General features: G+C 37.6%; 1 protein-coding gene across 1 annotated transcript in view; it reads right to left on the bottom strand.

Annotated features, from left to right (window-relative positions):
• DOCK3 (dedicator of cytokinesis 3) overlaps window positions 1-13,982 on the bottom strand; it is a 402,555-nt gene that overhangs the window by 284,401 nt on the left and 104,172 nt on the right. The window contains exon 4 of the mRNA XM_060022587.1: window positions 10,525-10,580. Within this exon, the coding sequence (XP_059878570.1) occupies window positions 10,525-10,580 (56 nt within the window). The remainder of the gene's footprint in view (window positions 1-10,524; window positions 10,581-13,982) is intronic.

The following is a 13,982-nucleotide window of genomic DNA, read 5'->3' as shown; positions in this document are numbered from 1 at the left end:
ACTAGAGAAAGCCTGGGTGGAGCAACAAAGACCCAAAGCAGCAAAAAAGAAAAAAAAACCCAATTATCCAAAGCAGCAAAGATTACAAAGAAACCAATGTCTTGGCAGGTACATTCAGTTTCCAGAGGCAGATGTCCTATGGGAGCATCCAGTTTTGAGTTGGTGAGGGGAGGGGAAGAGGCAGAATTAAATACAGAAGTCAGGGTGTATCTCACTGAGAAGATTTAAGAAAAGACCTAAAGAAAGTAACAAAGTTAACCAGGCACAGTATTCAAGCACAGGAAACATCCTGAGCAAAAACCTTAAGGCAGGAACGTACCTGATATGTTTGAATAAAAGCAAGGAAGCCAGTGTAACTGAAGATGACAGAGAAAAAGGGACAGCAGAAGAGGTCACCGGGGTGACAAGAAGCCACATCATAAAACCTTGTAAGCCTTTGTAAGAGCTTAGGTTTTTTGCTTTGAGTGACATGCGAACCACTGGAAGGTCTTAAGCACAGATGTAACATGATCTATCTTGTATTTTTAAAAAACCACTCTGGCAGCTATACTGAGAATAAACTGTAGGTGGGCATGGATAGAAGTGGGGAGAGCAGTTAGAAGGCATTGCAGTAACACAGGTAGGAAAGCGTAATCATAGAAAGTTCCTGCTTTTCATTCCATGTCAAGCTGTGACAATTTAGGACATAAGCTTGTCTTTCTCTAAGTTGTCTAATACTGTACAAAGCTATCTGTACAGGACTATCCCATAGTCCTTGAGATGATCACGTCCTTTGCACTGTTCTTTGACAGCAGACTCTCAATAACTCTCCCAATATTTCTTTAGTGGACGCCATTATAGATTCCCTTCTTATTCCCTCTCTCATCTATCTACTTTAAGGCCACAGATCCCCAACCATATGTTGTAAAGGTAACAACAAGGTTCCCAGAACACATGCAACAGAAATCCATAAAATTATAAGCAGAGTCTAACACTATCTTCTCAGCTCCATCCTGGCGGGAAAGTCTGAGGCTAAGTTTAAGGGAAGTTTGAAAAACAGACTAACAATGATGTCAAAGGCAATTTTTTTTAAAAAAGACAAGTATAAAAGGATAACTTGGCCTACATGATCAAAAAGCAAGAGACCTTCTGGGTACTGCTGAGCTACTGTTTCTCCCTTTACCTGTATTCTAAACTAACAGTTAAATAAATCTAGCAGACATAGAATGGATAGATGAGACAATTTGATACTCTGTAATATCTAATTGGAAGGATAATCTCTAGTCAAGAAACCAGGGCTGCAAAAAGCTGAATGCTCACTTTACTGATGCTCTGTGTAAGAGTTCAGAGCAATCTTCTCTTTCATCTTTAGTGTTCAAATAGCCAAAACCCATACTCTAGTTTTTGATCCTGATCATTGCTGAATTACAAGGTCAGTTGAATTTATGGCCTTTTATATATTTTAAGATAAAAATCAGGCTACTGACTTGGAAAAAATGGTAGAGATAGAGACACTGGATAACACAGAAGACCCTAAGTTTCGCTGCTACTAAACCTCCCTTTGCAGCAGAAAAAGACCCTCCTCTACTGTGATGACGGTGTTCTTGCCTTGCTTGAAGACTTTTAGATTGGCTCACCCAAATGAGCTGTCTTGCAGAGCAAGCCAGTTTTCGTTATGCCCTATACCAACTAACCCCAGTGTTCCATGAAATCAATGTTTCCTTTCCTAGCCATCCCAAGATGAATGTGGTGTAAAAGATAGAAGTTATTGGGCTTCCCTGGTGGTGCAGTGGTTGAGAGTCCGCCTGCCGATGCAGGGGACATGGGTTTGTGCCCCGGTCCAGGAAGATCCCACATGTCGCAGAGCAGCTGGGCCCATGAGCCATGGCTGCTAAGCCTGCGCGTCCAGAGCCTGTGCTCCGCAACGGGAGAGGCCACAACAGTCAGAGGCCCGCGTACTGCAAAAAAAAAAAAAAAAAAAAAAACACCTTTCCCTGAAAGCCTTCAGGGAGTTCAGGACTTTTAAGCACTTGCTACCTGGACTTCTTGCTTGGCGCCCTGCAATAAATGGTGCACTTTCCTTCATCACAACCCAGAGTTAGCAGACTGGCTTAACTGCATGTGGGCAAGGAGACCAAAGTTTGGTTCAGTAACAGTACCATAACTGTTGAATCAGAACTGGCTAGTAGGGACTTCCCTGGGGGTCCAGTGGATAAGACTCCATGCTCCCAATGCAGGGGGCCTAGGTTCGATCCCTGGTCAGGGAACTAGATCCCACAGGCATGCTGCAACTAAGAGTTCGCATGGTGCAACTAAAGATTCTGCATGCTGCAACTAACGATCCTGCATGCTGCAATTAAAAGATCCAGCACAGCCTAAATAAATAAATAAAACTTTAAAAAAAAGAACTGAGTAGCATTGAGTCTCTGATATGGTACCATACACCAAGTGGATTAATTAGCCAACACCGATAGGCAAGTTCATTACAGTGGACTCCACTGATCATGAAAGGGATGGGATTTGAATTTTCTTTCTAGGCCTGCTTTATTTCTGGCAATGGACCTTCCATAGACTACTGAATACCTGATTTGCCATCACATTAATATGTTTAAAACTACAATATGAGGTAGGAACTCACTTTAAAGTAAAAGAAGTAGAATAAGGAATTGATACTCACAGGATTTACTGATATTACTAATTACTTCATCACCCAGAGCACTGGACTGTATAAAGCAACAGAGAGAACTATAAGAGACTTTGTTATGCCACCTTTTTAAAGGTACTATCCACATATTGTGATAACTGCTCTGAACCAGCAACCAATATAGAGTTATGTTTCTCCCACAGGCAGAATACATGGTTCGAAAAAGAAGAGATAGAGATGGAAGGGGCACTTCTCACTCTCAAACATAATGACTCACTTGTAAAATTTTAACTTCCCATCTCTGAGGACTCAGACTCTGCTAATACAGAATTATTATGAAGCATGAATATACCAGATGAGAACATTATTCAATTACAATGAATCTGAGATTACCATGAAGCCATTTCATGTTTAGGTTCTTCCTGCCACTGGGCAAACAAAAAAAAGGCACTTTTGGTATTGGCTGGCATGATTAATTTGTACTAGTCCTCAAGAAGAAACAGGCTTGCTGCTATACAAAAGAAGTGGGGAAAAGTATAGATGCAACCAAAGGGATCCTCAAGGAACATCCTAATACTGCCATGCTCTGTGCTAAAAGTTAATGGAAGACTATAGCATCCTGAAACATACAGAACTACCAAGGGCTCAAATACCATTAGCTGAGGTACTACCTAAAAAGAAGAGATCATGAAATGGGTAGCAAAGATGGGAAGTTATTGATGCAACCTGCAACCAAGTAGAGAAACATGTCTATAACATCTACTATATATTACTCCATGCTGTATCATATATACTTATAAATTTTACTTCATTGATGTCTTCCCTCCTCCTTTGCCCACTTACTTTTTTTTTAACATCTTTATTGGAGTATAATTGCTTTACAATGGTGTGTTACTTTCTGCTTTATAACAAAGTGTATCAGCTATACATATATCCCCATATCTCCTCCCTCTTGCATCTCCCTCCCACCCTCCCTATCCCTCCTCTCTAGGTGGTCACAAAGCACTGAGCCGATCTCCCTGTGCTATGCGGCTGCTTCCCACTAGCTATCTATTTTACATCTGGTAGTGTATATATGTCCATGCCACTCTCTCACTTTGTCCCAGCTTACCCTTCCCCCTCCCCATGTCCTCAAGTCCATTCTCTAGTAGGTCTGCATCTTTATTCCCATCTTGCCCCTAGGTTCTTCATGACCTTTTTTTGTTTGTTTTTTAGATTCCATATATATGTGTTAGCATACAGTATTTGTTTTTCTCTTTCTGACTTACTTCACTCTGTATGACAGACTCTAGGTCCACCCACCTCACTACAAATAATTCAATTTCATTTCTTTTTATGGCTGAGTAATATTCCATTGTATATATGTGCCAAATCTTCTTTATTCATTCATCTGTTGATGAACACTTAGGTTGCTTCCATGTCCTGGCTATTGTAAAAAGAGCTGCAATGAACATTGTGGTACATGACTCTTTTTGAATTATGGTTTTCTCAGGGTATATGCCCAGTAGTGAGATTGCTGGGTCGTATGGTAATTCTATTTTCATTTTTTTAAGGAAACTCCATACTGTTCTCCGTAGTGGCTGTATCAATTTACATTCCCACCAACAATGCAAGAGTGTTCCCTTTTCTCCACACCCTCTCCAGCATTTATTGTTTGTAGATTTTTTGATGATGGCCATTCTGACCAGTATGAGATGATATCTCATTGTAGTTTTGATTTGCATTTCTCTAATGATTAATGATGTTGAGCATTCTTTCATGTGTTTGTTGGCAATCTGTATATCTTCTTTGGAGAAATGTCTATTTAGGTCTTCTGCCCATTTTTGGATTGGGTTATTTGTTTTTTTGATATTGAGCTGCATGAGCTGCTTGTAAATTTTGGAGATTAATCCTTTGTGAGTTGCTTCATTTGCAAATATTTTCTCCAATTCTGAGGGTTGTCTTTTCGTCTTATTTATGGTTTCCTTCGCTGTGCAGAAGCTTTCAAGTTTCATCACGTCCCATTTGTTTACTTTTGTTTTTATTTCCATTTCTCTAGGAGGTGGGTCAAAAAGGATCTTAATGTGATTTATGTCAGAGTGTTCTGCCTATGTTTTCCTCTAAGAGTTTGATAGCGTCTGGCCTCACATTTAGGTCTTTAATCCATTTTGAGTTTATTTTTGTGCATGGTGTTAGGGAGTGCTCTAATTTCATTCTTTTACATGTAGCTGTCCACTTTTCCCAGCACCACTTACTGAAGACACTGTCTTTTCTCCATTGTATATTCTTGCCTCCTTTATCAAAAATAAGGTGACCATATGTGCATCACCACCTACTTTTAAAGGGTATAATGATGAGGTTTCATTTACACTACAATCCACATATTATAGAAGAGCAAAAGAGAAACATTATGAAACTATTCTCCATTTCTCTAGAAGGGAAAATATTCTAGATATCATCAATCTGGAAAGACATACTAAGGATAAAACCTTGTGTAATATAGCTAAAGCATTATATGGACGCAATTCTATAATCTCCAATTCTTGTATTAGAAAAGACTAAAAATAAATTCACTAAGTGCCCAACCTAAAAACTGACAAAAATTTTAAATTTTTAAAAAATTTAAAAACCTAGAGATCAACAACAAAAAATAGAAAATGTTATTTATGAAAATTGATAAATACATTAACAAAACAGAAAACAATGAGAGACAAGAGTCCGGATCAGCATGTGAAAAGGCTGGTTCTTTGCAAAATCATAACAGATAAACTTCAGAAAGACTGATGATGTGAAAATGAATTTTAAAAAGCACAAAAACAATATCAGTATAAAAGGAGGGACATAACCATAAATGCAGTCAAGATTTTAAAGTATACTAAGAAATACAATAAAAAAACTTTATGACAAAAAATATGAAAATGGAGGGACTTCCCTGGTGGTGCAGCAGTTAAGAATCCGCCTGCCAATGCAGGGGACATGGGTTAGAGCCCTGGTCCGGGAAGATCCCACATGCCATGGAGCAACTAAGCCCACGTGCCACAACTACTAAGCCTATGCTCTAGAGCCTGCAAGCCACAACTACTGAGCCCGCATGCCACAACTACTGAAGCCCATGTGCCTAGAGCCCATGCTCCACAATAAGAGAAGCCACCACAATGAGAAGCCCACGTACTGCAACGAAGAGTAGCCCCTGCTCGTTGCAACTAGAGAATACCCACATGCAGCAACAAAGACCCAATGCAGCCAAAAATAAATGAATTTATAAATATATATATGAATATGAAAATGGGGATGTAAAAATTTCCTGGAAAATATAAGAGAACTGATGTTTTTAAGGTTTCCAATATATAAGATCATGCCATATGCAAAGAGAAACTATTTTACTTCTTCCTTTCCTATTTGGATGTCTTTTATTTTTTCTTTCTCAACGGCGCTAGCTAGGAATTCCAGTACTGTGTCAAATAGAACTAGAGAGAGTGGCATCCCCTTGCCTTATTCCTAACCATTGAGTATGAGGGTTAGCTATGGGCTTGTTATATATGGCCTTTATTATGGTGAAGCATAGTCTTTTTATACCTAATTTGTTAAGAGTTTTAAATATGAAGGCATGTTGCATTTTGCAAATGCCTTTTCTGAATCTATTGAGAGAGTTATTGGATTCTATCATTCATTCTGTTATGATACATCACACTTATTGATTTGCATATGTTAAACCATCCTTGCATCCCAGGGATAGATCCCACTTGATCATGGTGAATGATTTTAATGTGCTGTTGAATTTGGTTTGCCAGGATTTTGTTGAGGACTCTGCATCTTTGTTCATCAGAGATAATGGCCTATAATTCTTTTCATGTAGTATTCTTGTTTAGCTTTGATATCAGGGTAATACTGGCCTTATAAAATGAGTCTGGGAGTGTTCCCTCCTCTTCAACTTTTTGGAAGAGTTTGAGAAGGACTGGTATTATTTCTTTAAATGTCAAACGGACAGCAATACAATAAAATTTGATGTTGAAAGTGGAGTACTGAAGACATCCAATATTATTGAATTGCTGTATATTTCTCCCTTCAGTTCTGTTAATACTTGCTATCTTTAGGTGCTCTGATGTTGGGTGACATATATTTACAACTGTTTTTTGCTCTTGATGAATTGACCCCTTTATCACTACATATTCACCTTCTTTGTTGTCCTTATAGTTTTGGACTTAAAATCTATTTTGTCTGATATAAGAAAAGCTGCCATTGACATCTTTTGGCTTCCATTTGCATGGAATATCTTTTTCTATTCCTCCGCTTTGAGCCTATGTTTACCCTTAAAGGTGTAGTGAGTCCCTTATAGGCAGCATATAGGGGGTCTTGTTTTTTATCCACCAGCCACCCTATGTCATTTGAATGGATAATTTATTCCATATACATTTAAAGTAATTATTGACAGGTAATGACTTACTAAAGCCATCTTACTAATCTTCTTCTGGCTCTTCTGTTGTTCCTTTGTTACTTTCTTCCTCTCTTGTTGACTTCCTTTGTGATTTGATGGATTTCTCTGGTTGTATGCTTTGATTCTTTTCTCTTTATCTCCTGTGTTTCTACTATAGGTGTTTGCTTTGTGGTTACAATGAGGCTTACATGAAACACCTTAAAGTTATAACAGTCTATTTTAGGCTGATAACTACTTAACATCAATTGCATATAAAAACTCTACACTTTCACTCCCCCCACTACATTTTATGTTTTTGACATCACAATTTACATTTTATACTGTGCATCCATTACAAATTATTATAGCTATCATTATTTTGAATACCTCTGTCGTTTCACATTTATACTAGAGTTAAGTGTTTCACACCCATTACAGTATCAGAGTATTCTGAATTTGACTATATACCTACCTTTACCAGTGTTTTATACTTTCATATGGTTTCATGTTATTAACTAGCATCCTTTGATTTCAGCTTGAAGAACACCCTTTAGCATTGTCTGTAAGGCCGATCTAGTAGATCTAATGATTATGAACCCCCACAACTGTTGTTTTTCTAGGAAAGTCTTTATCTCTCCCTCACATCTGAAAGACAACTTTGCCAGGTAAAGTATTCCTGGTATTTTTTCCTTCAGCACTATGAATATAGAACCCCTTCTCTCCTGGCTTGTTAGGCTTCTGCTGTGAAACCGCTGATAGCCTTATGGCTAAAAATACATATTTTAAATGAGTGCTGATTTAATTAAATGGGGGGTTTTTTTGCATCTATTATATTTATTTAATGTACTAAATCTCCTGGGTGCACACAACACAGCCTCTGACATTCTGCCACTCTCCTGATAATGTGAATCTCAAGAGGAGCAACATAAACATGGAAAACAGTGTAAAACTTCAGGAGTAGCATCCTGAAGAGACTGTCCTCTAAGTCTTGCTATCCAGATTCACAGAGCTACTCTAGCTGCTATCCTTTCTGAAAACTAGTACCTTAGCTTTTCATTTAGAGCCTATCTGTTTTACATACTTAATGAAACTGCTCTCAATGTCTGCTAGCCATAGATAAGACAAACCTTGGGGCTATAAAAGATTCCAAGCTGCTGCTGTCCTGCGGTGCTCTCTGAACAGAGAATTCCCATCTTGTAACTGAGTGACATGATCTGGACACATGAGTCTCCTCTCTGCTACCCCTCCCCCCAGAGTTCAAGTACCCTTTTCCCCTTCTGGTTGTGGCCCTGCACTGCTGTCTCTGAAAGGTCTCCTGCTGTGACATATTTCCTTTGTAACTTGTCAGAGCTCTGCCTAAATAAAGCTCATTATGTGCTACTACTATCTCATGGTCGTGTCTTTTATCAGCCCTAAAATCCTCTAGTTTACTACAAATGTATAAGTTTTTCAGTGAAACTGTATAAAAAGTAGCAACAGGGCTTCCCTGGTGGTGCAGTGGTTGAGAGTTCGCCTGTCGATGCAGGGGACACGGGTTCATGCCCCGGTCCGGGAGGATCCCACATGCCGCGGAGCGGCTGGGCCCGTGAGCCATGGCCACTGAGCCTGTGCATCCGGAGCCTGTGCTCTGCAACGGGAGAGGCCACAACAGTGAGAGGCCCACGTACCGCAAAAAAAAAAAAAAAAAAAAAAAAAGTAGCAACAATACCTGAATCATTTTAAGAATGAGAAAACCCAGATATCAAGAAACACTTTAAAAGATAACTGAAAATATGAAAAATTTTAAAGTTCCCGTAAAAACATTCCCACAGATGGATTATTCAAGCAATTTCACTCCGTGTCAACCAAATAAAACAAGAAGTACTTCAGTACAAATGGCACAAGTTTTTGAAGAAGCAGATGATATACCCTAGGAAGCACTGAGAGCACAGTTATGCTCCCGAGTATGGCAGGATGCAATGAAGAAGGTACATGATAGAAACACAATGCATGTTCTCTGACTGAGAGGCCCTCAACTCCTGGTTGATATTTGCTAAGGTAGAGCCCCAAGTCCCAGTCCTGCTGATCTAACCAAGCATTGGGAAGATATCCAGGAGAAATTTGACCATTTTAATGCACACCACCACCCATGTAGTATTGCTATCTAAGATGCTTAAGCTGAATCTAACCATGAGGAAACAGACAAATACAAATTGAGGGACATTTTGCAAAACAACTGACCTGGGCACTTCAACAAAGTCAATGCCATGAAAAGAAAAAAGAAAACCAAGGCTGGAGAACTGTTCTAAATTAAAAGAGTTTATGACATGACAATGATAAAATGTAATATTTAATTCTTGATTGGATCCTGGACCACACACCCCCGACCCCCAAAAAACCAACCAAACGAAAACAGCTAGTAAGGACATTCATGGGACAATTAGGGAGACATCTGAATATGGACTATATATTTTATAGTACTATTATATCAATGTTACATTTCCTGAGTGTAATAATTATACTGTGATTATGTTAGAGAATGTACTTTTTCTTAAGATGTATATACTAAAATATTGAGCAGTTCCTGGGTTCCGGTATCCCCAACCTATTATCTTTTGTATTCCCAGACATTAGAGTATAGAATGCTTTAATGCAGTGATTATTCTGGGTTATATCAGTATTTCCTCCTTTTTTTCTTTCACTCTTCAAATATGTGTCTAAAATTCCCTATATTAGATTCTATTTCATAAAGTGACTCATAAGTTTCTCTTTTCCTGACTAAACCCTAACTTACCAGAAGGATACTCCGATGCTAACTCAACCTCTGGTCAAAAACATAATTTCTAGTACCAAAAGCTACATAGTTAGACAGTACCCTAAATTTTATATTTTAAAATGATGAATTTTAAAATAAAAAATCACAATCTAATAATAATACCTATTACTTTTAAAAATAAGACATGATAGTAAAGAATTTTTTAAAATCACCCAAAATCTGAACATGCAAAAACAACAAATGTTAACATTTTGATATATTTACAATTCGTCTCTCCTCTATTCAGAAATTGCTTATGTTTCACAAATTTGTGACCAAACTACATACCCATTTTCTACACTGTCCTTTTATCCTTAGGTATGCCTTTACAGTTTTTTCAATTTCTATTTGCAGAAAGAAAAGATTTTAAAAGTCTCCCTCACTTTCACATACAGAAACAAAATGACAGATTTATCACTAACTCTCATCAAGGACTATTCTCAAAATAGTACATCATTTTTAAAAAACATGCTGCATGCATAATTGTTTTTAAAATTTGTAACAAATTACCTTTCCAGTATACAGGAAAAGAGGTTAAAGTTGTCAGTATTTTAAGATAAAATTATGTCCTCAGAATTATATATGATAAAACAGGTATATTTTTTGCAGGAAAACATGCCAATAACATATTTTATACTATGAACCAAAAAGAAAACAGCCTTCCTCTGCAACCAATAAAAATTATAAATAAATTTAGTAAAGCCAACTACTCACCCCCTATTACTGACAATTGCTTTTTTCAAATGAATGTAATTTGCAGGAAAGATCCCCTGTAAAAGAGAAAAGGTTTTCCATTAGAAAAAGTAATTTGTGATTAACATCTCATATAGACTAAAATAGCAGCCAGATTTCAGCATGGAATTACTCTATCAACAACACAGTACATCTTTTAATGTAGCAACCACTTTACATATTAAGAATACAAAGTTGCACAAACTATATTCAACAGGAACTTCACTGTCATTTGCAATCAGAGTCTATCCTCAGGGAAAAAACAACTGTGATGTTAAGCAACCACCAAAAATCAATTTTCTTTAAGTTTTAGAAATATTCGTCAAATCACTCTTAGGATATAGACTTAACGTACAGAGCTTGACATGTATCTACAAAACGACATCATCATCTAACAAACAATTTACAGATTATCCAGCTCTGAGCTAGAGAAAGAATTCTCACATTCTGGGTAACATTTGTATTCACAAGAATAAATCAATCTGGGAGCTTTTATAAATATTTCTTCTTTTACTCTTTCCAAACGGTTTCCACTTTGGTATCTGCCATAATTTGATTTCAATTCCTAAGGGATAAAAAATGTATTGTTTTAGAAAACAAATAAGTTTTCCAATCAATGTTTCACTCTTTTTCCTGGTGTATAAAACTCCCTTGAAATAAAACACAGATGGACTATTTTTTATTTTTCTATTTCTTTTGTGTGTGTGTGTGTTAGTTTCTACTTTATAACAAAGTGAATCAGTTATACATATACATATGATCCCATATCTCCTCCCTCTTGCATCTCCCTCCCTCCCACCCTCCCTATCCCACCCCTCCAGGTGGTCACAAAGCACAGAGCTGATCTCCCTGTGCTATGCGGCTGCCTCCCACTAGCTATCTATCTTACGCTTGGTAGTGTATATATGTCCATGCCACTCTCTCGCCTCGTCACAGCTTACCCTTCCCCCTCCCCATATAATGAAATCCGTTCTCTAGTAGGTCCGTGTCTTTATTCCTGTCTTACCCCTAGGTTCTCCATGACATTTTTTTTTTCTTAAATTCCATATATATGTGTTAGCATACGGTACCTGTCTTTCTTTCTGACTTACTTCACTCTGTATGACAGACTCCAGGTCCATCCACCTCATTACAAATACCTCAATTTCGTTTCTTTTTATGGCTGAGTAATATTCCATTGTATATATGTGCCACATCTTCTTTATCCATTCACCCGATGATGGACACTTAGGTTGTTTCCATCTCCGAGCTATTGTAAATAGAGCCACAAAGAAAATTTTGGTACATGACTCTTTTTGAATTATGGTTTTCTCAGGGTATATACCCAGTGGTGGGATTGCTGGGTCATATGGTAGTTCTATTTGTAGTTTTTTAAGGAACCTCCATACTGTTCTCCATAGTGGCTGTACCAATTCACATTCCCACCAGCAGTGCAAGAGTGTTCCCTTTTCTACATACACTCTCCAGCATCTATTCTTTCTACATTTTTTGATGATGGCCATTCTGACTGGTGTGAGGTGATATCTCATTGTAGTTTTGATTTGCATTTCTCTAATGACTAATCATGTTGAGCATTCTTTCATGTGTTTGTTGGCAGTCTGTATATCTTTTTTGGAGAAATGTCTATTTAGGTCTTCTGCCCATTTTTGGATTGGGTTGTTTGTTTTTTTGTTATTGAGCTGAATGAGCTGCTTATAAATTTTGGAGATTAATCCTTTGTACATTGATTCATTTGCAAACATTTTCTCCGATTCTGAGGGTTGTCTTTTGGTCTTGTTTATGGTTTCCTTTGCTGTGCAAAAGCTTTGAAGTTTCATTAGGTCTCATTTGTTTATTTTTGTTTTTATTTCCATTTCTCTAGGAGGTGGATCAAAAAGGATCTTGCTATATTTATGTCATAGAGTGTTCTGCCTATGTTTTCCTCTAAGAGTTTGATCGTTTCTGGCCTTACATTTAGGTCTTTAATCCATTCTGAGCTTATTTTTGTGTATGGTGTTACGGAGTGATCTAATCTCATACTTTTACATGTACCTGTCCAGTTTTCCCAGCACCACTTATTGAAGAGGCTGTCCTTTCTCCACTGTACATTCCTACCTCCTTTATCAAAGATAAGGTGACCATATGTGCATGGGTTTATCTCTGGGCTTTCTATCCTGTTCCATTGATCTATATTTCTGTTTTTGTGCCAGTACCATACTGTCTTGATTACTGTAGCTTTGTAGTATAGTCTGAAGTCAGGGAGTCTGATTCCTCCAGCTCCGTTTTTCTTTCTCAAGATGGCTTTGACTATTCCGGGTCTTTTGTGTTTACATACAAACTGTGAAATTTTTTGTTCTAGTTCTGTGCAAAATGCCAGTGGTAGTTTGATAGGGATTGCATTGAATCTGTAGATTGCTTTGGGTAGTAGAATCATTTTCACAATATTGATTCTTCCAATCCAAGAACATGGTGTATCTCTCCATCTGTTTGTATCATCTTTAATTTGTTTCATCAGTGTCTTATAATTTTCTCCATACAGGTCTTTTGTCTCCTTAGGTAGGTTTATTCCTAGATATTTTATTCTTTTTGTTGAAATGGTAAATGGGAGTCTTTTCTTAATTTCACTTTCAGATTTTTCATCATTAGTGTATAAGAATGCTAGAGATTTCTATGCATTAATTTTGTACCCTGCTACTTTACCAAATTCATTGATTAGCTCTAGTAATTTTCTGGTTGCATCTTTAGGATTCTCTATGTATAGTATCATGTCATCTGCAAACAGTGACAGCTTTACTTCTTCTTTTCCGGTTTGGATTCCTTTTATTTCCTTTTCTTCTCTGATTGCTGTGGCTAAAACTTCCAAAACTATGTTGAATAAGAGTGGTGAGACTGGGCAACCTTGTCTTGTTCCTGATCTTAGTGGAAATGGTTTCAGTTTTTCACCATTAAGGACGATGGTGGCTGTGGGTTTGTCATATATGGCCTTTATTATGTTGAGGAAAGTTCCCTCTATGCCTACTTTCTGCAGGGTTTTTATCATAAATGGGTGTTGAATTCTCTCGAAAGCTTTTTCTGCATCTATTGAGATGATCATATGGTTTACCTCCTTTAATTTGTTAATACGGTGTATCACGTTGATTGATTTGCATATACTGAAGAATCCTTGCATTCCTGTAATAAACCCCACTTGATCATGGTGTATGATCCGTTTAATGTGCTGTTGGATTCTGTTTGCTAGTATTTTGTTGAGGATTTTTGCATCTATGTTCATCAGTGACACTGGCCTGTAGTTTTCTTTCTTTTGACATCCTTGTCTGGTTTGGTATCAGGGTGATGGTGACCGCGTAGAATGAGTTTGGGAGTGTTCCTCCCTCTGCTATATTTTGGAAGAGTTTGAGAACGATAGGTGTTAGCTCTTCTCTAAATGTTTGATAGAATTTGCCTGTGAAGCCATCTGGTCC

The sequence above is a fragment of the Delphinus delphis genome, chromosome 10 (assembly GCF_949987515.2).
Source record: "Delphinus delphis chromosome 10, mDelDel1.2, whole genome shotgun sequence".
NCBI lineage: Eukaryota > Metazoa > Chordata > Mammalia > Artiodactyla > Delphinidae > Delphinus > Delphinus delphis.
This window is presented reverse-complemented; position numbering and strand designations above follow the sequence as displayed.